Source organism: Drosophila santomea, chromosome X (genome assembly GCF_016746245.2).
Source record: "Drosophila santomea strain STO CAGO 1482 chromosome X, Prin_Dsan_1.1, whole genome shotgun sequence".
NCBI classification, from domain to species: Eukaryota; Metazoa; Arthropoda; class Insecta; order Diptera; family Drosophilidae; genus Drosophila; species Drosophila santomea.
Window position 1 is genome coordinate 9,723,634 of NC_053021.2, and position 22,885 is coordinate 9,746,518.

The 22,885-nt window shown below is 44.5% G+C and overlaps 7 protein-coding genes across 17 annotated transcripts; 5 read left to right on the plus strand and 2 right to left on the minus strand.

The window, feature by feature from the left end:
• Positions 1 to 143: 143 nt before the first annotated feature.
• LOC120456338 (T-complex protein 1 subunit zeta) lies at positions 144 to 2,475 on the plus strand. The gene is made up of 2 exons (XM_039643111.2): positions 144 to 414; positions 815 to 2,475. Exons 1-2 carry the CDS (start codon positions 278 to 280, stop codon positions 2,277 to 2,279), a joined length of 1,602 nt encoding a protein of 533 aa, XP_039499045.1. The 5' UTR covers positions 144 to 277; the 3' UTR covers positions 2,280 to 2,475.
• A 281-nt stretch (positions 2,476 to 2,756) lies between these two features.
• Positions 2,757 to 4,819, plus strand: LOC120455164 (diphosphomevalonate decarboxylase). The gene is made up of 4 exons (XM_039641088.1): positions 2,757 to 2,891; positions 2,946 to 3,016; positions 3,438 to 3,555; positions 3,612 to 4,819. The coding sequence occupies exons 1-4, from the start codon at positions 2,840 to 2,842 to the stop codon at positions 4,544 to 4,546; spliced, it is 1,176 nt and encodes a 391-aa protein (XP_039497022.1). The 5' UTR covers positions 2,757 to 2,839; the 3' UTR covers positions 4,547 to 4,819.
• A 417-nt stretch (positions 4,820 to 5,236) lies between these two features.
• LOC120455160 (rho GTPase-activating protein 26) lies at positions 5,237 to 14,032 on the minus strand. 9 transcript variants are annotated; one of them, XM_039641075.2, is made up of 13 exons: positions 13,623 to 14,032; positions 13,496 to 13,565; positions 11,353 to 11,803; positions 9,433 to 9,590; positions 9,195 to 9,368; positions 8,812 to 9,027; positions 8,573 to 8,750; positions 7,971 to 8,257; positions 7,566 to 7,896; positions 7,389 to 7,494; positions 6,014 to 7,315; positions 5,870 to 5,949; positions 5,237 to 5,809 (listed from the first exon to the last, which is right to left on the minus strand). In XM_039641075.2, the coding sequence occupies exons 3-13, from the start codon at positions 11,528 to 11,530 to the stop codon at positions 5,709 to 5,711; spliced, it is 3,111 nt and encodes a 1,036-aa protein (XP_039497009.1). In that variant the 5' UTR covers positions 11,531 to 11,803; positions 13,496 to 13,565; positions 13,623 to 14,032; the 3' UTR covers positions 5,237 to 5,708. The 9 variants fall into 9 exon arrangements, with proteins under 9 accessions (XP_039497009.1, XP_039497017.1, XP_039497015.1 ...); XM_039641083.2 differs by lacking the exon at positions 13,496 to 13,565 and having other exon boundaries at positions 8,573 to 8,621; positions 8,679 to 8,750; positions 13,611 to 14,031; XM_039641081.2 differs by lacking the exon at positions 13,496 to 13,565 and having other exon boundaries at positions 7,971 to 8,284; positions 8,573 to 8,621; positions 8,679 to 8,750; positions 13,611 to 14,031.
• LOC120455162 (kelch-like protein 4) lies at positions 9,677 to 12,360 on the plus strand. 2 transcript variants are annotated; one of them, XM_039641084.2, is made up of 4 exons: positions 9,677 to 9,835; positions 9,895 to 10,531; positions 10,656 to 11,294; positions 12,009 to 12,360. In XM_039641084.2, exons 1-3 carry the CDS (start codon positions 9,762 to 9,764, stop codon positions 11,274 to 11,276), a joined length of 1,332 nt encoding a protein of 443 aa, XP_039497018.1. In that variant the 5' UTR covers positions 9,677 to 9,761; the 3' UTR covers positions 11,277 to 11,294; positions 12,009 to 12,360. The 2 variants fall into 2 exon arrangements, with proteins under 2 accessions (XP_039497018.1, XP_039497019.1); XM_039641085.1 differs by lacking the exon at positions 12,009 to 12,360 and having other exon boundaries at positions 10,656 to 11,388.
• A 548-nt stretch (positions 14,033 to 14,580) lies between the features above and the next one.
• On the plus strand, positions 14,581 to 16,030 carry LOC120455163 (39S ribosomal protein L3, mitochondrial). The gene is made up of 4 exons (XM_039641086.1): positions 14,581 to 14,739; positions 14,799 to 14,904; positions 14,966 to 15,480; positions 15,538 to 16,030. Exons 1-4 carry the CDS (start codon positions 14,702 to 14,704, stop codon positions 15,956 to 15,958), a joined length of 1,080 nt encoding a protein of 359 aa, XP_039497020.1. The 5' UTR covers positions 14,581 to 14,701; the 3' UTR covers positions 15,959 to 16,030.
• Positions 16,031 to 16,263: 233 nt separating this feature from the next.
• On the plus strand, positions 16,264 to 22,771 carry LOC120455737 (DNA-directed RNA polymerase III subunit RPC1). 2 transcript variants are annotated; one of them, XM_039642157.2, is made up of 7 exons: positions 16,268 to 16,436; positions 16,493 to 18,351; positions 18,411 to 18,556; positions 20,277 to 20,694; positions 20,755 to 21,190; positions 21,250 to 22,285; positions 22,347 to 22,771. In XM_039642157.2, the coding sequence occupies exons 1-7, from the start codon at positions 16,393 to 16,395 to the stop codon at positions 22,557 to 22,559; spliced, it is 4,152 nt and encodes a 1,383-aa protein (XP_039498091.1). In that variant the 5' UTR covers positions 16,268 to 16,392; the 3' UTR covers positions 22,560 to 22,771. The 2 variants fall into 2 exon arrangements, with proteins under 2 accessions (XP_039498092.1, XP_039498091.1); XM_039642158.1 differs by lacking the exons at positions 20,277 to 20,694; positions 20,755 to 21,190; positions 21,250 to 22,285; positions 22,347 to 22,771 and adding an exon at positions 18,617 to 18,750 and having other exon boundaries at positions 16,264 to 16,436.
• Positions 18,651 to 19,659, minus strand: LOC120455738 (brachyurin). Its single transcript, XM_039642160.1, has 2 exons — positions 19,499 to 19,659; positions 18,651 to 19,424 (listed from the first exon to the last, which is right to left on the minus strand). Exons 1-2 carry the CDS (start codon positions 19,598 to 19,600, stop codon positions 18,696 to 18,698), a joined length of 831 nt encoding a protein of 276 aa, XP_039498094.1. The 5' UTR covers positions 19,601 to 19,659; the 3' UTR covers positions 18,651 to 18,695.
• Positions 22,772 to 22,885: the final 114 nt, after the last annotated feature.

Below are 22,885 nucleotides of genomic sequence, written 5' to 3' on the forward strand. Positions count from 1 at the left end.
TACCCACTTACATACCTTGTCTGCAAACAAGTAAGCCTATTAAAAGTGAATAAAAATAACTTCAAAATATAAGTGCTTTAAACTATCGTTATTGTCTTAAGGAAATCGTACTATCGATTGTACTGTTTTGAAGTCTCTAGTTGGCGTTCCCCCTGTCTGGTCACACTTGTCATCCAATTTCTTCGATTCGGCTGACTTTCAGCGTGTTTCGATTTGCGCCAATCTTATTGATTTAATTCGCCCGGCAAAGAAAATATCTTTTTAATTGCAAGACGCTATGGCTTCCATTAGCTTGCTGAACCCCAAGGCCGAGTTCGCCCGCGCCGCCCAGGCTCTGGCCATCAATATCAGTGCCGCCAAGGGATTGCAGGATGTGATGCGCACCAATTTGGGACCCAAGGGCACCGTGAAGATGTAAGTAACTGAAACCGTACTCTAATATCCCTCACTTTGCGTTGCAATAGCAGTTTGAGTCAGAATGCAAGTTAATTGACGTAAAAACATAAGTTTTGGCCACAGCTGCGGCGGCTGCATGTTTAAGGTTAGAGTTGAACTAGCGGCATGCGTCATCGCACAAGAAAGAGAGAGAATGTTGCAAGTCTGGAGCAAAAAGCTTAGAAACCAAGTGTTTTTATTTAATTTCAAATACAACCTTAAATTAAAGATGCCCCCCGAAGTTTTAGTTTAGTGAAAAAATTGTGTTAAACTGCATATCGAGCACCGGGTGATTCAGAAAGTGGGAGCGAAAGAGGCGTGACTTGACTCACGCGCCGTGCAAAGTGAAACAAGCATACTAATTCTAGAAACTTCGCAGGTTGGTTTCTGGCGCCGGCGACATCAAGATCACCAAGGACGGCAATGTCCTGCTCCATGAAATGCAGATCCAGCATCCCACTGCCTCCATGATTGCCAGGGCCAGCACGGCACAGGATGATTCCACCGGCGATGGAACCACCACCACTGTGATGCTCATTGGCGAGCTCCTGAAGCAGGCCGATATCTATCTGTCCGAGGGACTGCATCCTCGCATCATGACCGAGGGTTTCGAGAAGGCCCGCGACAAGGCATTGGAGGTGCTAGACAAGGTCAAGGTGCCCGTGGAGATCAACAAGAAGAACCTGGTGGAGGTGGCCAACACAAGTCTGAAGACCAAGGTGCATCCTGCTCTTGCTGATCTGCTGACGGACGTGTGCGTGGATGCCGTGCTGACCATTGCCAGTGCCGATACGACCAAGCCCGTGGATCTCCACATGGTGGAGCTGATGGAGATGCAGCACAAAACCGATACCGATACGCAGCTGGTGCGTGGTCTGGTCATGGATCATGGTGCTCGCCACCCGGACATGCCAAAGCGTTTGGAGAACGCCTACATCCTCACGGCCAATGTCTCGCTGGAGTACGAGAAGGCTGAGGTCAACTCTGGCTTCTTCTACAAGACCGCTGAGGAGCGTGAGGCCTTTGTGCGCGCCGAGCGCGACTTCATCGACCAGCGTGTGAAGAAGGTGATCGAACTGAAGCGCTCCGTGTGCGATGGCACCGACAAGACCTTCGTCCTGATCAACCAGAAGGGCATCGATCCCATCTCTCTGGACGCTCTGGCCAAGGAGGGCATTCTGGCCCTGCGTCGTGCCAAGCGCCGCAACATGGAGCGTCTGGCCTTGGCCTGCGGTGGCACTGCAATGAACTCCTTTGACGATCTGCAGGAGGAGCACTTGGGCTACGCTGGTGTGGTCTACGAGCATGTTCTGGGCGAGAACAAGTACACTTTCGTGGAGGACTGCAAGAACCCGCTGTCCGTCACAATCCTGATCAAGGGACCCAACAAGCACACGATCACCCAGATCAAGGATGCCATCAGGGACGGTCTGCGTGCCATCAACAACACCATTGCCGACAAGGCTCTGGTGCCCGGAGCTGGTGCATTCGAGGTGCGCGCCTACAACGAGCTGGTCGCCTTTAAGGACACCATCAAGGGCAAGTCCCGCCTGGCAGTGCAGGCCTTCGCCGATGCCCTGCTGGTCATTCCCAAGACGCTGGCCGTGAACAGCGGCTACGATGCCCAGGACACAATTGTCAAGCTGACTGTGGAGGATCGCCTGAGTCCCGAACTGATCGGCCTGGATCTGGCCTCCGGCGAGCCCATGAAGCCGGTGGATCTGGGCGTCTACGACAACTACATCGTTAAGAAGCAGATCCTCAACTCCTGCTCGATCATTGCCAGCAACCTGCTTCTCGTCGACGAGGTGATGCGTGCGGGCATGACGAGCCTCAAGGGCTAGTCCCCATCAATTCAATCGATTCATTCACGTTAACCAAGTTAATGCACCGCCTGCTCCTCAACCCGCGTCTCTCACAGCCCCACAACCAAAAGAAAACATAACGTAAATGATATGGAAACACATGAACTCGGAATGGTTGCGGCTGCAAGTATTCACAATAAAATAAATTTAAAATCATACACAGCTCTATACTAAACGCTAATGTATTTTCTATTTTTATTACCACTAATGTTTACTCACTACAAACCATTGGTTTAAAAATAAATGCTTAAATCGAAACGTCACGTGAATTGCATTTCAAAATAAACGTGTTATTGGTTTGAACTTTGAATTTAGCATTGGCGCCATATGTTTAAATATTATTAAGAACTGGAACCAGTGGGCTAGTCGTGACGCAAACCCTTCATCTGGGGGGCAGACTTGGGGAATACCCCAACTACGTGGTATATTTGAGAAGCCCACTGCTGGTCACACCGCAGTCAACAGTTGTCGCTTTCGCTGGAAAGCAGCACCAAAAGAAAAAAACAAATTGGATTTCTGAATTGGAAACAATTTCAAACATGATTTCGGTTACTTGTGTGGCGCCCGTGAACATAGCACTCATAAAATACTGTAGGTAAATGAATACAATTCTCAAGGGGCATAAACCAATTGGGATTCTTTCAGGGGGAAAGCGGCACGAAGATCTCATTCTGCCCGTCAATGATTCCATTAGCATGACTCTGAGCACCGATGAGGTAAATATTAACGAAATTCGGTAAATCTTTATTTATTTTCCATTAATGGTTTTCTAAAAGTGACCCATTGTGGTCTTGAAATACCCCTTAATAATATATTAACTGTATAGTGCGGTTAACCAGTTTCAATTTTCCCGCAAATGTAAATATAACGAAAACTTTCTTTTTAACGTTTGACAAGATCTCAAAGATTTTCACTTTTCTCCGCATTTTTTCGATCTGTGTTGTCACTGAATTTAAATACAAGAACTTAAAAACTAAGATAATTTGATATTTTTATTCAACATCCTTTAGTTTCCAAATTATTTCTTAAAAATATTAAATTTGTCAAAATATATACATATATGTATATATATTATATTCAGCTTTTATTTACACTTACATTTTTAAACTAATATTTTTCGTTATCCCATCTTTGCAGCTCTGCGCCAAGACCACAGTGACTGCTTCGGAAACCTTTGAGAGGAATCGCATGTGGTTGAATGGGGAGGAGGTGCCCTTCGAAGAGGGTTCCCGCCTGCAGCGCTGCTTAAAGGAAGGTGAGTTTATACTACAAGATATTCGAATCCTTTTTAACATGCAAATGCATTACCAGTTCATCGACTGGCTGTGGCGAGGAGCTCGCAGAAGGTGCCGCCAACCTGGAAGCTGCACATCGCTTCGGTGAACAATTTTCCCACTGCCGCTGGTCTGGCATCCAGTGCAGCAGGCTACGCCTGCCTGGTGTACTCGCTGTCCCGACTGTACGATATACCGCTGAATGAGGAGCTGACGACGGTGGCGCGACAAGGAAGTGGATCGGCGTGCCGTAGTCTGTATGGTGGATTTGTGCAATGGCATCGTGGAGCACTGGACGATGGCAGCGATTCGGTGGCCAAGCAGATAGCACCTTCTGCCCACTGGCCCGACATGCACGTGCTCATCCTGGTCGTAAATGATGCGAGGAAGAAGACTGCCTCCACAAGGGGCATGCAGCAGTCGGTGAAGACATCGCAGTTAATCAAGCATCGCGTGGATCAAGTGGTTCCCGACAGGATCAATCAACTGAGAGAGGCCATCGCAAGTCATGACTTTCAGACATTCGCCGAAATAACGATGAAGGACTCGAATCAGTTCCATGCCGTCGCCCTGGACACCTATCCGCCGTGTGTCTACATGAACGATGTGTCGCACAGGATCGTTTCCTTTGTTCACGACTATAACGAGAGCATGGGCAGCTATCATGCTGCGTACACCTTCGATGCTGGTCCAAATGCATGTCTGTATGTCCTGGCGGAAAATGTGCCGCATCTCTTAAGTGCTGTCCAGCGAGTGTTCCCCAATGACTTAGCGGGTGGTGACACTTACTTACGAGGTCTTCCCATCCCAAAAGTAGAAAATACGGAACATCTGAGCAACAAAATCGATTCACTAGATGTTCATGCTAAGAATGCATTCAGATATATAATTCACACCAAAGTTGGTGAAGGACCAAGGGAATTAGGCGCTGATGAGAGTTTATTGTTAAATGGTCTTCCTTTGGAGCATTAGGAGTGATTTTTAGAACGTATTGCATGAGGAAAGAAACAGAAATTCTTAAAGGAAAATATTTTGTAGATTATATTTATGCGAAGAGGTGGGGTGCCTATAAATTCACATATAAACATTTGAAAAGCACGATTATTCTCTTTTACATGACAATATTTGAATACCTTAATTGAAACACCTTAATTTATTCCCTTTATTTATTTTTACTACCATAAGAAATTCGGTGATCAAATAATTGGCTATTTTTAAATAAAATTTACAAAAATCAAAAATCAATTCCGATTGAAATTTTTGCAAACTTGTGTGGAAATTATTTGCATTTATATTATTTAGAGCACATACGCTGCATGCATTAACTTAATTTCTTTGTTGAACTATTTTTAAAGAATACCTGTGGGGTCGCAGGGCAAACATTTGTTTGAATAGAATAGGTTTGCGTTTTAAAATATTTTTATTTATGCACATACATTGCACATATGATTGTTTGTGCACAGAAAACATCTGCTGCTTTAGTCAACTTGTGATAGAAAACCTCTCAAAACTGCTGAATAATTCAATTTTCCGCCCAAAATGTGATAATAAAACAACTTTTTCAACATTCTACGTTTTCTTTGCCTTGCTAAGAAAATATTTATTATTATTATTATTTTTTTTTTTTTTTTGATATGGTATATGGCAGACTTCAGTTTAAAGTTTACATTTTAAAAGTGAGCGAAGCACTGCTATTTATTTTTATACATTTGTATATGTAGTAGATATTAGATACGTTGTAATCCATTTTTGCACAAATTACGTGAATTATGTATAAATAAGCAACAAATGAAGAGCGTAACAATTAGTAAATAAATCTTTGCAGTTGCACTGAGTTTATACTCCTTATTAAATAATTAAAAATAAGTACATTGTATGGTCATGGTATTATAAAGGTTAACATATTTATAAGGTAAGATTGTGGTTTCCTGGATACCTGGATTCCTAGTTTCCTGGTTTCCAGCATAAAATAAAATGCATCTCATGTAAAACCCCATGGGTACATAATCAAAATTAGTTTTTACACAACGATTATTTTCAGATTTCCTAATTCTCCATGTTAATTTTATCTACCGACGAATGCAAGAAATAGTAGCGAACTCCACGAACTCATTCAACTCATCCAACTCATATTCTAATGGTGAGGCTTCAAATGTTCCACATAGTTCTCCGGAATGAGTCCTGTTTTCCCATTTAGTGTGCCCTGCAGCCAGCCAGGTTCGTGGGAGTAACGAACTGTAAAGCAGAGAAATCACAATTAGAAATAGGAATATGAATTTTTCAGTTTCCACTCACCATTGGTTATTATTTGGTTGGGCTCGAAAGAAAGCTCGCCCTCGCTTTCTCCCATGCAAGCATAAAGTGTGCGCACACGTCTGTAAATAACCGGTTTTTTTTTGGTGATTATGGTGCAATTAGAACCAATTAATGAATACTCACGCCGTGCCCGTTGACAAATCACGTTTTATTTGGTTGATGTCACGATTACGATGCATTTTACTAGGCGGATATTCGGTGCTTTCGCTGGCGTTGCCCCCACAGCTGAGGCTAACCGTGGGCAATGTTGTGGCCGTGACGACCTCGTCGCAGGTGGGTCCCAGATGTGGCGACAGCGATGAATTCTGTGACGTTATAAGCGCATAATCATTGGCGTTCCGTGTGCTTAGATGCTGGGCCACACTCCCGCTGTTGCTGTTGGCCACAATGGAGCTGCCCAAGCCGTTGTTGGAAGAAAGTGAATCACATACGCTGTCGTTGGAGCTGGATGTTGATGTTGGCATTAGGGGTGAATAATGTTTTGTTTGGCCGTACGAGTGCAGTCCCCGTTGGACGGGCGGATGCTGCTGCGGACCACTGGCACTGCCCAGGAATCGCTCCTTGCGCATTGCTGTATTTGGCGGGGATACATTGCTTAGACTAATCCGATTGCTTGAGGTAGCACCAGCACTAGACGTGTTCGTATAGATGTGGCTACTGGAGCCCGACTGAGTCACCGGATTGGCCGTGGTCATTAGGTACTCGGGATGTCGAAAATTAGTCGTGCTACTAACCGGTACGGCGTGATGCGATTGCAACGTCACGCCACCGTTGTTAGCACCTATAATACCATAATCGGGCGCGACATCAGTGTCAGTGCATGAGCTGGGCACAAACCGCCGTGTGCTGGCCTCATTTTTCGATATTGTGTGCAGATTATTGATGCTCCCAATGGTCGGCGACAGTATGCCATTGAGCATGTGCATCGGCGGCGACAGAGATATGCATTGAGCGCCGCCCGAACTATTCATGGCCGTCGATCCATGGGCATAGTTGTCGCCATTCGGAATATTTTGCAGGCTGGATGAAATGGTGGGCTCTGTGCAATTGGTTTTGCTGACTACCCGATAGATTTTCTGCTGATTCAAGAACATTGGATTCGCCGCTGTGTTGCTGCTGCCCATGGCACCCGTTGAAGCGGCCTTTCCGATTTGAGAGGCCCGTGGCATTCTGGTCGGTGGACTGCTGCGACTGGGGTACATGATGCTGGGCGCCTTCGCGGCGTCCGGCAACTTAACTTCAGCGCTGGGCTTGTTCTTGAATATCCTCTCGTAGTTATCAATTAGAATGTTGATGACGATATTATTAAACTTAATATCCAGTATGGCGGCAACTGATTCCTCTCGCGGACGCAGCAATGTCGGCCCGAAGACCACTCCCAGATTAAATACGGACATTTTGTTCTTCTCGTACTTGCGCGAAACGCTGCAAATATAAATATGTATTGTAGAAGTTATCAAAGTTAAAGCGAAACGTATTTAACTGCAGCGTTACTTACTCGGTTAGATGACAAATAACCATGTCGAGCATCTGAAAGTTGGGCTGCGGCAACTTGTAGACCAGCTTGTGCACCTCATTCACGCGCTGATTGAGGGTTTCTTGCTCTAAAAATATACATTTCCCATTTGCCATATAGACCATGTACATGAAGGATTATCCGAGTATAAATACTTACTTGCTGCTTCAATGAAATCACTATGGTATTGATACGTCATCAATGGCTCATTTAGATTTCGCAGATACATTTTCAGGGCACTAGCAATGGTGTTGCTTTCCATTAAATCGCGGTACTTATCGTCGACGAAGACATCGTCGGTTTCCTTTTGATTTAGACCCAGTGCCAGCAGCTTGCTGATTTTGGTGCCAACACCACTCTTTCGGTAGATACCCTCATCCTCCAGACCTCGAATCTCTAATACTTGAATGCATCGGCGGATGAACATGAATCCGGCTTCATCCAGATGGTATGCCTCGCTGACTTTGATTTTACCGGGAGCCAGATATGTCTGTGTACGAATAAAACGATTGAAATTGTTGCTGTGACATGTGATCTACTTAAGAACAAGTATTGGATACTAACCGGCTCCGTACCGTCCATGGCGCTAATCCAATAGCGATGATCCTTTTCGCTCAAGGCTTGAAATGTGTAAACGACGCCTGGCTTCTCCTTGAATGTCAAATCGAAGCAGAACCTCTTCTCGAACTCAGATGCCCGTCGCTGGCATGAGAACAGCGTCAGTTTCTCGTCGTCACGCGCCTCGGGTCTCGTGAAATTGTGATTCATCTGATTGAACTGGAGCATAGTGAATTCTCGCTTTTGCTTCTTGAATGTGCAATAGTATTTTGTCCAGGTGGCTTTGAATGGCTCTAGAAGGGAGATTTTCAGAATGGAACCTATGATTCGTTCGCAATAAGTTAATTAGTTGAATGCAGCGAATTTCGTTATTATTACATTGTCTGGGTAGAAAGATAGGCACAATAGACTACAAGAATTATAAATATAATATTTTCTTTATATATTATTATCAAGAGGCTATCAAGTATTATTATCGGCTCAACAGCCCGGATAATCAAAATGATAACTGCAATAATAAATAAAAAATCTCTGCAAACAAGGCAGTGCAGTTCTTGACCAGAAAATAAATGAAGCTTTTTTATATGATTATCGTTTAAAACACGTACTTTTCTCCATTAGAAATAGGTAACCACGTTTTGTAAAAATTTCCTCGGGCTTCTGCGAACACAAACGATTAGAAAATGCTCGAGCGCAAACAATGTAACAACTTACTGTGCGTTTTTCCATATACTTTGTTTTCAGTTCAGTCACTTTTTCGCGTGCCTCCTCGAAATTTTCCCGAGTCTGCAAGTAATACGAAGCGTTAATTTTGGCATATCACAATGTTTAATGATTGTTTGCCTACTTTTTGGACTTTGTGCCTCAAATCCTGCAGATAATCGCGATGATCCTCCGCCTGTTCGTGCGCTGTGTGGTAGAAAACGAGCCAGCCAGAAATAAATGCGAGCAGTATTTCGACAAATTCGAATTTGATTCGTTCCTGCACTTCTTGGATGCGCAGCACATAGCTCAGCGACTCCTGGATATACTCGCGTTCATGCATCCCCAAACTGGCGTCAGCCTGCAACAAAATCAATTTGATCAATGTTAATACTATTATTTGGATACTGGGAAACTGTTTAAAGCCATAGCACTAAATACAAGATGCTCTCTTTCGATCACAAACTATTCCAAAGTTTGAACAATAGCTTTTAGATGGCAGGAGCTTAGCAATTTAGAATCACTTACCTCCTGTATTGTGTTTTCGGGCTTTTTAGTTGACATATTAAGGAAACGCTCCTGCGATTGACAAAATTTCTCCGTCTTTTTATCGAATTTCTTTTTGTTTTCTTTGACGCCACCGATTTGCTTTTTTCGAAAATCCTCCAGTGACTCAATTATATGTTTATCGGCGAGCGTTAGCTAGGTATTAAGTAATAGATTCAGATTCTAGCAAATTTGGATGCCAATATTCCCAGCAACTTACCATTTTTTCGCGCTCATCCTCAATATTGCCAATTATAGCACCAAAGCGCTTGAGGCTTTCACAAATGACATTCTCATCGTCGGTCTGAGCAGTGCCAATGCACTCAAAGTTAAAGTCGTTAAGTAAAATGGCCAATTGTTTCATTCTAGTGGACAGCACTGAAAGAACATTAAATGCAATTTGGTAAACCATTGAAATAAACATAAAAATAAAGAAAAACAAAGGGGAAAACATGTCAGTTTATATCTTACTAGCCCTCGACAGATTTGCCTCACTTGCCACATCTTACTTACTTGTCACCTCATTCACATAGCACAGGATTCAAAAATATGTACAAATCACGCGCCTTTTTGCCCAGGGCGGCAAAGTCACTTAATCCTGATCCTAGTCGCAAGCCACGAAAGTAAGTTAGCAAATTCCCAATGCCCATACCCAATTTAACAATATTGTGGCCCTCGAAAGGCTTTGCGTGGAAGAGCAGCAATTTCTGAACTTTGCAAAAACTATACCAAAAGCTGAGAATGTGACTAGCGGTCTGCCCAAGTTCGTCGGGTTCGACCATGATGTGCCGCCAGCTGATTACATGGTGAAGTGTATCCAGGACAACGAGTGTCCGGATGTCATTGTCACCGTCAATGGACGCATGTTCCCGTGCCACAGGCTCGTGCTCAGCATTTACTCGAAGCGAATGCTTAAGCTATTGGCAGGCGACGTAAGGAATATTGTGTTTGAAAAGGAGGATCTGACGCCGAAGGCATTCAGCGATGCATATCAATGGATGATTTCCACAAGGGGTGAGCTGAACACGTGCGATATGGTGGACATTTTGAGAGCCGCCTACTTTCTGGATATACCCGAGCTGCTCGAGGCTTGTTGGATAACCCTGGATAGTCCTGTTGTCGACGAGTTATCTGCGTTTAACATCATGTATGAGGCGCGTGCCGCCACTAACATGCCGGAAGTATTCGATAAGCTGGCGGGACGACTCAACAAGGCAACTTTGCCAGCCGCATCCTCTATGGAGTTCCTCAGCCTCAGCGAGGTGCAAATTTGCTCCATACTGAAGTCCAGTACTCTGGCAGTCAACTCGGAAATGGAGGCAAGTACATCTATCTGTCAATCTATCTATCTATCTATCTATGTATCTAAGTAGTTTCCTAGCGAGATATTAGAACTTGGTAAAGTAACTATAGTAATCCAATGGTCCTAACTTCAATTCACAGCTCCTATACTGCGCCTTGATGTGGCTATCGCATTGCTGGCCACAGCGCCGTTCCAGCACCAATGTGGTTTTGAAACACATCCGCTTTGGCTACCTGCCGCCCACCATGCTGAGCAAGTTCAGGACAAAAGAACGCAACCAGGTGGGCCACTTTGGTGAGATACTAGAGGAGTTCAGCAAGTCGCCCGATATCAACCAACTCGTGCGGGATGGACTGTTCGACAGCAGTTTGATCATAGCCGTATACAATGATCCCAATGTCGTCGAGGAGAACGTGGAGTTCAAGCAGGTGAAGCTGACGGATCCACGCTGTTGGATACGGGATCATCTATGTGAATACCATCGGAACGTGACCACGCTGTGTCCGAATATGCGTTACATAACGCCAGACCAATTCGAAAAGTACCTGATGTGCCTATCAAGGTCACGACTAGAGTATCCCGATTATGAAACTGAAGAAGAATCAGAATCCGATTGGGAAATGAAGCGGGAAATCAAAAAGTTGATGCTCTTGAAGAGTGTGGTCGGCATGGATGCGGATTTGGATAGGCAAATCAATCTTATTAGGCAGAAGCGAAGCGATCGAAATCAAGATCCAAAAACTCAGATTGTGCAGGCATAGGGCCTGCATCTACAAAACGTAAAATTCGCAAGTTGAAATTAGTTATAAATCATTCATTATTGGTGTTTGCACTTACTCTTTGCCGCACTCATTAGATCTTTGACCTCTTTGATAATTCGTTTTATTTGATGACTAGTGTGGTCCAGTTCCTTCTCATGCCGATTCAAATTTTCGCGAAAGTCCGGACTGTCGACGATGCATTCTTCGAACTCCAGAGGCTCCAAGCCGCGGCGTACATTTTTGCCGCCGCCCATGATGTTTGCTTTTGCTTTCAATAATATTGATGATTTGCTGCGTTTTTTGTTTTAGCTTTATTTAGGTTATTTAGGTTATTTCGGTTCGCGGCCAATTTCCACCAAGTTGCTGAGTTCATTCGCAGCGGCTGATATATTGTGTATATTTGATGGGCGAGAAAACTGTAGTGTTTGCAACATTTACAGCGGGAATTGCTCCTCTTAAATATTTACTATTCAATGCAAATACTGTCTATCAGTTATCAGGTGGCTGATGCATATTGGTAATCCTTCCTGCAAATACAACTGATATAAGATGTCTTTCTTGAACAACAAGTAAAGTCAATTGCGCATAACTTGAGCTGCCTAGTTACTCAATGAAATTGTGGTTAAACTGTTAGTTAGTTTATGTTTAAGCATTAAGAGACGTGATTCACTCGATTCCCTTTCTTTCATTCTTATCAACTCGGCATTTAAGACCTTCCGTTTTCTCTTTTAGATGAGACCCATTGCTTTGTGCGGCAGACGATGCATTTTGATTTAAAGGCGGTTCCCATTCGATAAACTGTGAATTGTGAAGTTCCGAAATGAAGAGCAGAACCAAATAGTGAGCTGATGAGATTATATTATATAGAAGGATAAATGGGAACGATGTCCCGCGATAAAAAGGGGGCAGTCAACGACTAACTTTCATGAAGAACGGACGATTGTTAATTTCTTATCGTCTGTGTACCGAGAAAGACGCACACTTTACTAAATTTCTTATCTTTGGCAAACATGCATATACATATGTACTAGCGTTTACCAAAAACAAGTTTAAATATACTTGCGAACACTTTCCTATCACAATGAAACCAGCCACAAGCTGATAAGTCGTCGTCATTACATAAATGCAAAACCGACTTTGCAATTGGAAATCATGTTCAATAAAAATTGCGAAAGTCAAACACTTGGAAAATACACTTTGAATGCTTTTTATTTATGGTTGTATTTAACTCATAAAATTCCTTACACACGCCATTTCACTACATAGTCTTTGTCGCCGATGTCTTTCTTATCAGATCTTAAGATAGATAGAAAATTCCCAGAAATAATCTGCTTATCAATAAATATTTTAAACAAATTTTAGTGGCTTCCAAGACCCAATGATAATGGCAATGACGCGGATATATGTATATACAACCCAACTAAAAAAAAAATCACAAAACCTATTCCTTTTACGCAATATTTATATTTCCATTAAAATGCCAAAGAACTTTTATCCGGCTCAAGGGACCAATCGATTATTGATAACCAATTAAATGTCTGTTTTCACTTTCTTTGCCTACAACAACCTTCAAACAGCCTGATAACTTTATAAATAATATATTCAACTGATATATTCAAAGGTTAGGCATCGAAGTAATGCAATATATGTATATATTTATTTAAAGTCGAGTTCAGAAAATACAATTCAAGATCATGGGAAATTTTGTTGGCGAATTTCCAGTGATGGAATGCGCAACGAGTAAAAACACAGCTGTTGCTATGTATTGCCGCTAGTTATACCTTAATACCTGTTGAATACGAAAGTATGCTGGATTTTTGGGGCTTAAAAAACAGTTAAACATTCCGCGTTTTAAATTATCTTATCGGTTTTTTTTTCATAGTTAAGCCCGCTTAAAGTTGTTGCATGCACGTATGTACATGCATGCAGACCTATGTATATGCATACAGATGTGCACCGCCTGTACTTGCATGTTGTGTACATTTGTTATTTAAAAATAACTTTAGTTTATGTTCGCCTAATGATAAATAACTCATTTGCACACTTTACAACACTATGTGCATAAGAATGTGTTCAAGGGAGGGGTAGGCGAGAGTTTTTTTTCGATTTGTCTTCTTTTTTTTTGCATAAACTTGTTAAATTTCGATGTACATATGTAAACATTCGATCATAAAACAGGTTGCGAGGCCACTAACACCATAATTTTGAATCGGACATACCCCTGGGATGAAAATCAACTGCAGCACTAAATCCTTTGTTTATTTCGCATGCATGTAGTTGTTTAAAAAACTAAATAATATATATATATCAGCATACATATACGTAGATACACACCAGCACACATACATACGCAATGCAATGGAATCACAAATAAATAAATCAAATCCTTATAAACGAATCGTTGATGGGCGCATGTTTAGACACTTTTCATATGACTTTAGCCCATTGGAATTCACTTGTACAAAAATAAATGCTCTTAGTTACGAAAGGCAACCGTCGGTAGTTTTTCGCGTACCGCAACCGCACACACATTTGTGCCCGTGTTAAAATTACTCACAGAGTAAACATTAGTGGTATGAGTAATTTCCCAACATCTAATGTTGCTCTGATCGAAGAACGCAAATTGACCGTGTCGTGTCGCGCGTTTCGCATCAATTACGCGATATTATTCAGCATCAATTGCATATTTCATTTCATTGTATTCTAAATGCACCACAATATATATATATTACTTTGGCTGTTAAATCTCCGATTAGAAAAAAAAAATTAATGTAGGTCTGATAAAAATACACAAGTTATCTGAAGGTGCTGTTAAGTATATTAAATGAGCTGTTAGGCGCATCAAATACTCTGTTTCCACCGCGGTACTTACATTTGCGGGAGTGTCCATAAGCTTTTGCCGTGCCATCCACGTCTCATGCGTTCCAACAACCACCTGTTATTTACTTGTTTGCAGTTAAGCGCATTCCTTCTTTGTGAGCATTCATAGGCACATTCCTATCTTTATTTGTCAAAATGCAGGCGTTAAAACTTCGCTGATAGATATCAAATGTTTTTTGAGCGAAAATAGTTTGCAGCAGGCAAGGTTTATCATGAATAGTAATTCATCTGATCGGTAAATGTTGTTGTTGGATAAAATAGGTAATGTAAAATAGTCTTAGGAACTCTAGGATGAGTAATAATTTCATAGCAACTTAAATGAAATAATGTATCCTCTAAATACATGCTTCGAAAAGGTAAGTTTCACACCAATGGGAATACGTTATAAAAGTAAGTGCAATCGAAACAGACCAGAAATAATCGATAGTTGAGAGTCCGTGCCACCGTTATCGATGGTATCGGTACTGCCGCCGATGTTTTGACAGCTCTTTTGGTTAGTCCGTACCGGCTCGTTTTTATGCATTGTTAAAATATATTATATAAGTATGATGCGGAGCGTTATTAATCAATTTCTGGGTCTGAGGTGGGTACAATTATCTTTGCTACAAAGGCCATTTATTAAGTGCTGCTTTCTTCATTCAGGCTCAGTGGCAACTGCAGTGTTATGGTTACGCAGGTGCGCGACAAGGGCCATTTGAGCAGACCTCGACAGCGGAATCCCCAATGGTTTTTGCGCAAGGAAATCACAGTAAGTCGTATATTTGTTTTTATCTATTAACAAACCACTCATTTGGTTTTCATTGCAACAGAAATACAACGATTTGATGACGGCGGAGAACAAGCAGTTCGTCAACGAAGTGGGCACCGACAACTATGGCGTTAAGAAAGATAACTTGGTCAAGACCGCAGAGCCATCCGCCAATGAGGCCGTATGGACTCCGAATTTGAGGAGATGCGGCGTAATAGCGCGCAAAATTGGCCAGTATCCACTGTGGCTTAAGAATGGCGAGCGTATACGCACCACGCTGCTGCAAATTGCGGACAACCATGTCATCAAATACATTCCTCCGGAAGAGTATTTACCTGCCCAAGTTCCCACGGTCGCCAACCTGCACAAGCGCGGCTGTATTCTCGTTGGCTCGGAGACCACAAACCCAGCTCTGCTGACCAAAGAGTATGCGGGTATATTCCGGAACTCGGGCGTGCTACCCAAGAAGAACCTGGCCCGTTTCATCGTTTCTCCAGAGGCCCAACTGGAGCCAGGCACTCCACTAAGTGTCAACCACTTTCGCATTGGTGACTTCGTCGATGTTCGCGGCAAAACGTAAGTACATATGTCTTATATTGACAAAGGAATCATAGAACTACTTATTTTTTGCAGAGTTGATCATGGTTTCCAAGGTGTCGTCAAGCGCCACGGATTCAAGGGCATGCCAGCATCACACGGTGTAACGAAAACTCATCGACGTGCCGGTAACATTGGCGGTGGTGGCGAGAAGGGCCGCGTCTGGCCAGGCACAAAGATGCCGGGACACATGGGAAATCGGTGGCGCAAAATCAAGGGCCTGCGAGTGTGGCGCATCAACTCGAAATACAACGTCATGTGGGTGCAAGGCAGCTCGGTGCCCGGCCCCACCGGCGGTCTGGTCTACATATACGATACCATTTTGCCATTGCGAAGGAATAAGGAAGCCCCGCCATTCCCAACGTTTTACGGGGAGCCACAACAAGAGGGGGATGATGTATGGTATGAAAAGGTGCACAACTTCAAAAGCGAGTCTATAACGTATGAAAACGAATAACTTTAGTGCTTAAGGTATTATAGAACCCTAATTGTTTGTTTTGAAATAAAAAAAAAAAAAAAACTCATTTTATATATGAAAAGTTTTAAAAATTGAACTATATTTTAAAAGTTTTCTTTGAAACTAAATCGAAAAAGGCCAGTTTTTTATTTAAAATTTTTTTAAAGTAAAACTTATTAGATTTTTGAATGTCCCTTCTTTGGGGAAGTATTTTCTTATTGGCGTAAACCGGTTCCACTTCCGTTGTTCCACCGCGCACGTGCGCGGGCACACTGCTTGCATCGCATATCGATATATCTGCGATGTTTCAATCAGGTGTGCAGCCGCGAAGCGGTCACACTAAATTAAACTTCTAAAAAATCGTGCCGGGTTATTTATTTATTTGTAAACAACTATATTAAATATATAAGGAGCACATTTATCCAACTGCAACCATGCCAAAGGAGCAGTTTCGCGCCTCTGCGCTGAACAAAAAGATGTAAGTGGTGGCTTCAACAAAATTAAATAACACAAAATTAACCAAAATGCCTTCAGTTCACATGTGCAATTCGGAATCAGCGGCGCAGATGAAATCCAGCAGGAGGCTCTGGTGCGGATTGTCTCGAAGAATCTGTACCAGGCCCAGCGGCAGCCGGTGCCCTATGGCGTTCTGGATCGCCGGATGGGCATTAGCACGAAGGATGCCATGTGCGAGACCTGCGGACAGGGCTTGAACGAGTGCATCGGCCACTTTGGCTACTTGGATCTGGCGCTGCCGGTCTTTCACATTGGCCACTTTCGTTCCACCATCAACATTCTGCAGATGATCTGCAAGGCGTGCGCCCATGTGATGCTCAAGCCGGAGGACCGGCAGCTGTACGAGAAGAAGCTGCATAACCCGAACTTCTCGTATTTGGGTAAGAAGGCGCTGCATGTGCAGATGTTGGCCAAGGCCAAGAAGGTTACCAAATGCCCGCATTGTGGGTCGCCAAATGGGGGCGTTAAGAAGGGACCGGGTCTCCTGAAAATCCTCCATGATCCCTACAAGGGACGCAAAGTGGACTCGCTGTTCACCAGCAACATGAACGAGATGCTGCGCTCCACGGAGGCAAATCGTGACCTTAACTCAACGCTGGGCAACTACAGCACCGCCGAGGAGCTGACACCGCTCATGGTGCTCGACCTCTTCGAACAGATACCGCAGAGAGATGTGGCCCTGCTGGGCATGTGCTCGCACGATGCGCATCCAAAGCATTTGATTGTCACGCGCGTCTTTGTGCCGCCCGCCTGCATCCGTCCCTCGGTTTTGTCCGAAGTAAAGGCCGGCACCACGGAGGACGATCTGACCATGAAACAGAGTGAAATACTGCTTATCAATGATGTAATTCAGCGTCACATGGCCACTGGGGGAAAGATCGAGCTCATTCACGAGGATTGGGACTTTCTGCAACTCCATGTCGCTCTGTATTTCCACAGTGAGATCAGCGGAATCCCCATTAATATGGCTCCAAAGAAGACAACGCGCGGAATCGTACAGCGATTGAAGGGAAAGCAGGGACGCTTTCGTTGTAATCTATCCGGAAAGCGAGTGGATTTCAGCGGGCGCACTGTTATTTCACCAGATCCCAACTTGATGATCAACCAGGTTGGCGTACCCGTGCGTGTGGCCAAGATTCTCACATACCCCGAGCGCGTAAATCCAGCCAATATGCGTCACATGAGGGAACTGGTGCGCAATGGCCCAAGTATGCACCCGGGCGCCAATTATGTGCAGCAGCGAGGTTCGAGCTTTAAGAAGTACCTTGCCTATGGCAATCGGGAGAAGGTGGCGCAGGAGCTGAAGTGCGGCGACATTGTGGAACGTCATCTGCGCGACGGAGATATTGTGCTGTTTAACCGCCAGCCCTCACTGCACAAGATGTCCATCATGTGCCATCGCGCCAAGGTGCAGCCACAAAGGACATTCCGCTTCAATGAGTGTGCCTGTACGCCATATAACGCCGATTTTGACGGCGATGAAATGAATCTGCACTTGCCACAAACGGAGGAAGCCAGAGCCGAAGCACTCATTCTGATGGGCAACCAGTCGAACCTGGTGACGCCAAAGAATGGTGAGATTCTGATTGCCGCCACACAGGACTTCATTACCGGCGGCTACTTGCTCACGCAAAAGGAGGTCTTCCTAACCAAGGAGGAGGCCATGCAGTTGGCCGCCTGCTTTTTGGCCAACGAAGACTCGACGATGCACATAAAGCTGCCACCACCCGCTCTTCTCAAGCCACGACGCCTGTGGACGGGCAAGCAAATGTTCAGCCTGCTAATGCGTCCCAATGACGACTCCCATGTGCGCCTCAATATGGTCAACAAGGGACGCAACTACACGCGAAACATGGATCTGTGCAGCAATGACTCCTGTGAGTATTGATTACTAAATTACAAGTTACATCCTATATGTTAAATGCTCTTTTGCCAGGGATTCATATACGTAATTCGGAGCTGATGTGCGGCGTCATGGATAAGGCCACCATGGGTTCTGGCACCAAACAGTGCATCTTTTACTTGCTGCTGAGAGACTTTGGCGAACTGCATGCCACCAAGGCCATGTGGAGATTAGCGCGGGTTCGTATAGCACCTATTGTTGTTTACTAATTAAACTTGCTACTTAAACGTTTGCACTAGCTATACCGATTCTATCAACCACTAGTCATAGATGTGGAAGTGCCATGTCTTAATCAATTTATTGAGCGTTGTGCTGCTTTCATATAGCAATGCCTGTGTTCTGTGCAATGAAAGTCAGGAAGGACGTGAGCCTGGCGTATGCAGATGGCAAGCGGGCGGTGCATTGATCCTCAGCGACGAACGAGTTAATGCCAATTTGTTCCCACTGTTTGGTGGACTCGTTGTAGAGAATGAGTGGACCGCCAGAGTCGCCGGTGCAAATGGACATGTCGCTTCCCTTATATCCTGTGGCACACATTGTCGAGTCCTGTATGACGATGTTGCCAAAGACGTTCACGCACTCCGCATTCTCAATGATCTCCACTCGGGCATACAATAGTGTTTCCGAGTAGTCCAGATACTCATCTTGCGTAAATCCGAATCCTGCCACGATGGCCACTCTGCCCACAAAATCGTTCGATACCTCGGACTCGGTCACCAATTGTATGGGCTTAATGGTGCTTGTGAATGTCAGTGGTACTGGCAGTCCAATCAGCGAGACATCGTTATGCAATTTGTCATTGTAGTCCGGATGGACAATAATATTTGTGGCCGTCATGTTCAGGGCGTTCTCGTTGAACAGCTGCACAGTGCCGAACATCAGGAAGATGGAGTCGTAGCCAACTGTGCAATGGGCCGCCGTGAGCACCCAGGTGCTGGATATGATGGATCCACCGCAACGTAGATCATCCCAGGCATCTCCCTTCAGGATGACTTGCCAGGGAAATTGACCCAATTCCGCATTGCTTCCAGATACTATGCGGTTTTGCTGTTGTGGAAACAAAGCTGTTGCAGTTTAACCACTCATAAACTGCCATTGACCAGCGCCAGCGCACTACTCACTATTTCCAGCGGGGATATAACGTCAGGCTCATATGCCCGGCCAAGAACGGAGATGGCAGCTAGTAGAACTAGCAGCAAGGATTTCTCGGTGTTCAGCGCCATGTCTTGCCTGCTCTGTGCTTCTGCGGAAGTCGAATTTAATTTCACACTTCTCAATTAAATGAGTCAAGAACTCGATCGAGTTATCTTTTATCTCTGTATTTTGCGCAAATTCTTTTTTTTTTTAATATTGTGTCTTTCTGATAAGATTAAGTGCTAACTTAACTTAGTAAATTCCACGTAGGTCGTGCTCTAATAATAGGGAATGGTATCTCGCTAATTCCATTGTTATTAATGGCGATTTTTAATTACTTCTACGAACATGGATATCTTGAAAAGTAATTTGTGATTATTGTTCCGAGGAACATTTGCTGTTTGCCACGTATTTTGTAAGTATTGCATTGTTTGGCCGAATATTCGACCATTGAGAAGTACCCTTTTCAAGGGTATTATAATATCAGGCTACTCAATAACATATTCAACGTCGAGTACTGCAGACAGTTGTCTTATCTGAAGGGAAAACAAATTCATTTTTTTGCTGTAGCCTCTAGGGTCTATAAAATTCGTCAAAAGCATTTCGTTCGCCTGCGACAGATATTGATTACCCAAAGATTAAAGATAATATGCACGCGTAAATTTCCTAAGCTATATTATATACAGTTTATTTTCAGTGGAAATTGCTTAAGCAGTTTAACGCTGGTATATAGTTAACTTGTACTAATAGAAACCTCCATTCCAGATCGCATCGTACTTTCTGCAGAATCGCGGCTTCTCATTTGGAATCAGCGACGTCACGCCGAGCAAGAAACTGCTGCAGCACAAGGAATTGCTCTTGAACAATGGATACTCAAAGTGCAATGAATATATCGATATGCTCAAGGCGGGCACCTTGCAGTGCCAACCGGGCTGCACGCCCGAGGAGACGCTGGAGTCCGTCATGCTGCGGGAACTGTCGGCCATTCGAGAACAGGCTGCCAAGACATGTTTCGCCGAGCTGCATCCCACGAACAGCGCTTTGATAATGGCGCTCAGTGGCTCGAAGGGTTCGAACATCAACATCTCCCAGATGATTGCATGCGTGGGACAGCAAGCCATCAGTGGCAAGCGGGTGCCCAACGGGTTTGAGAACCGTGCACTGCCCCACTTCGAGAGGCACTGTAAGTCTAGCCAAATAGAACATATATTTCCGATTTAAAGCAGCCACTTTCTTCTTGCAGCTGCAATACCTGCGGCCAGAGGTTTCGTGCAGAACAGTTTCTACTCCGGCTTGACACCAACGGAGTTCTTCTTCCACACAATGGCTGGTCGCGAAGGTTTGGTGGATACAGCCGTAAAGACCGCAGAGACTGGATATCTGCAGCGACGTTTGGTCAAGTGCCTCGAGGACTTGGTGGTCCATTACGACGGTACAGTGCGTAATGCTGTCAACGAAATGGTGGACACCATCTACGGTGGCGATGGCCTGGATCCCGTGTCCATGGAGACGCGAAACAAGCCTGTTGATCTGGTCCATCAATATGACAATCTGCGTGCTCAGCATCCGCAAGGCAAGGATCGTCCACTGCCTGCCGAGGAATTGTCAGAGGCTCTGGAAACGCTTTTGGCGTCTCCTGAGTTTGCAGAAGCCCGCGATGATTTCAAATCAGATGTTCGGTGAGTCAACCCATCTATTAGGCAAAGTGTTGCTCTATACATTTCACTTCGCATTGCAGGAACCACATCACCACCGTGTCCAAGCGCATTGGGCAATTGCAGAAACGCTACGAGAAGTACATCAACCTATGCCACCAGATTGAGTGCCTCACCGCCGAGCAGCTGCTGCAGTTTGTACGCCGGATAAATGATCGATACAATCGGGCTGTCACCGAGCCTGGCACAGCGGTTGGAGCTATTGCTGCGCAGAGTATTGGAGAGCCGGGCACCCAGATGACCCTAAAGACATTCCATTTTGCTGGTGTCGCATCGATGAACATCACCCAGGGTGTACCCCGTATTGTGGAGATTATAAACGCGACGAAGACCATATCGACGCCTATCATAACTGCCGAGTTGGAGAATTGCCACAGCATGGAATTTGCACGGCAAGTCAAGGCGCGCATTGAGAAAACCACATTGGCGGAGTTGTCTTCCTATGTTGAAGTCGTATGCGGACCATACAGCTGCTACCTGGCGATCGGAATCGATATGGCTAGAATCAAACTGCTCGGCCTTCACATAGACCTGGACACAATTGTTTTCAGCATACTAAAGTCGCGCATGCGCGTCAAGCCAACGCAAGTGGAGCCTGTTGTCAAGCATTCGCGCATTGTGGTTCGGGTGGAAGCCACGCGAACGTCGACCATAAATGCAGAGTTGGCGCGCTTGGCTCTCAGTCTGCAGAACGTCGTTGTGGCGGGCCTGCCAAACATTAATCGCGCCGTCATTGCTGTCGATGATGCGAGACAGCCTCCCACGTATAAGCTGTGCATTGAGGGCTATGGACTGCGCGATGTCATCGCCACGTATGGTGTGGTGGGCAAACGCACTAGGAGTAACAACATTTGCGAAATATATCAGACGCTTGGCATTGAAGCTGCCCGAACCATCATTATGAGCGAGATCACAGAGGTGATGGAGGGACACGGCATGAGTGTCGATTGGCGCCACATCATGCTCCTCGCCAGCCAAATGACGGCACGTGGTGAAGTGTTGGGTATCACCCGACACGGTTTGGCCAAGATGCGAGAAAGTGTCTTCAATTTGGCATCGGTAAGGAAACTTTGTGCCATCTCAAATGTATATTTACATACTTTGTGGTTGTTTTTTTCAGTTTGAGAAGACGGCCGATCACTTGTTCGATGCTGCTTACTACGGCCAGACGGATGCCATTAATGGGGTTTCGGAACGCATTATCCTGGGTATGCCAGCAGGCATTGGTACTGGCATCTTTAAGTTGCTACAGCACCACGAGGACAAGCAGGTTCCACCCATTGAACCCACCATATGCAGTTCCCTGAATCTGGTGCCAACCAAAGCCACATGAGAAGCGGGACTTCTTGACGTGACACTGATATCTACTCTAAGGGAGCCTTTTATAATTGAAATATTGCCTAGTTTTTTTTTAATTACATTTGTAATAAAATATGAAATATTTATTCTGTCTAGTAATGTTAAAGAAAGTTACCTATTTAACTGTGGAAATTAACGATTTGTTGACCTTGCATAGGCAAATAAAAGAAACACATATTTCTTATATCTTGGAGCTTTGATTAAACAAGAACTGAAATTGTTGAGGCAAATAACGAGATAATTATTAATAGTAGAATCTAAAATTTGAATTTTCCGCGCTGTTCACATTCCACCGTTCCA

Excerpts from the sequence above, each read along its gene's own strand:
- LOC120456338 (XM_039643111.2), top strand. The coding sequence starts at position 278 with ATGGCTTCCATTAGCTTGCTGAACCCCAAGGCCGAGTTCGCCCGCGCC. Across the intron at positions 415-814 it reads CCCAAGGGCACCGTGAAGAT|GTTGGTTTCTGGCGCCGGCG; the intron begins GTAAGTAACTGA and ends GAAACTTCGCAG.
- LOC120455164 (XM_039641088.1), top strand. The coding sequence starts at position 2,840 with ATGATTTCGGTTACTTGTGTGGCGCCCGTGAACATAGCACTCATAAAA. Across the intron at positions 3,017-3,437 it reads TGACTCTGAGCACCGATGAG|CTCTGCGCCAAGACCACAGT; the intron begins GTAAATATTAAC and ends CCATCTTTGCAG. Across the intron at positions 3,556-3,611 it reads GCAGCGCTGCTTAAAGGAAG|TTCATCGACTGGCTGTGGCG; the intron begins GTGAGTTTATAC and ends ATGCATTACCAG.
- LOC120455162 (XM_039641084.2), top strand. The coding sequence starts at position 9,762 with ATGTACAAATCACGCGCCTTTTTGCCCAGGGCGGCAAAGTCACTTAAT. Across the intron at positions 9,836-9,894 it reads CCTAGTCGCAAGCCACGAAA|GCTTTGCGTGGAAGAGCAGC; the intron begins GTAAGTTAGCAA and ends GGCCCTCGAAAG. Across the intron at positions 10,532-10,655 it reads CAGTCAACTCGGAAATGGAG|CTCCTATACTGCGCCTTGAT; the intron begins GCAAGTACATCT and ends TTCAATTCACAG.
- LOC120455160 (XM_039641078.2), bottom strand. The coding sequence starts at position 11,530 with ATGGGCGGCGGCAAAAATGTACGCCGCGGCTTGGAGCCTCTGGAGTTC. Across the intron at positions 9,369-9,432 it reads AGGATGAGCGCGAAAAAATG|CTAACGCTCGCCGATAAACA; the intron begins GTAAGTTGCTGG and ends CTTAATACCTAG. Across the intron at positions 7,495-7,565 it reads TGATTTCATTGAAGCAGCAA|AGCAAGAAACCCTCAATCAG; the intron begins GTAAGTATTTAT and ends GTATATTTTTAG.
- LOC120455163 (XM_039641086.1), top strand. The coding sequence starts at position 14,702 with ATGATGCGGAGCGTTATTAATCAATTTCTGGGTCTGAG. Across the intron at positions 14,905-14,965 it reads TTTTGCGCAAGGAAATCACA|AAATACAACGATTTGATGAC; the intron begins GTAAGTCGTATA and ends TCATTGCAACAG. Across the intron at positions 15,481-15,537 it reads GTCGATGTTCGCGGCAAAAC|AGTTGATCATGGTTTCCAAG; the intron begins GTAAGTACATAT and ends TATTTTTTGCAG.
- LOC120455737 (XM_039642157.2), top strand. The coding sequence starts at position 16,393 with ATGCCAAAGGAGCAGTTTCGCGCCTCTGCGCTGAACAAAAAGAT. Across the intron at positions 18,352-18,410 it reads TCTGTGCAGCAATGACTCCT|GGATTCATATACGTAATTCG; the intron begins GTGAGTATTGAT and ends CTCTTTTGCCAG. Across the intron at positions 18,557-20,276 it reads CCATGTGGAGATTAGCGCGG|ATCGCATCGTACTTTCTGCA; the intron begins GTTCGTATAGCA and ends CCTCCATTCCAG.
- LOC120455738 (XM_039642160.1), bottom strand. The coding sequence starts at position 19,600 with ATGGCGCTGAACACCGAGAAATCCTTGCTGCTAGTTCTACTAGCTGCC. Across the intron at positions 19,425-19,498 it reads TTATATCCCCGCTGGAAATA|CAAAACCGCATAGTATCTGG; the intron begins GTGAGTAGTGCG and ends TTTCCACAACAG.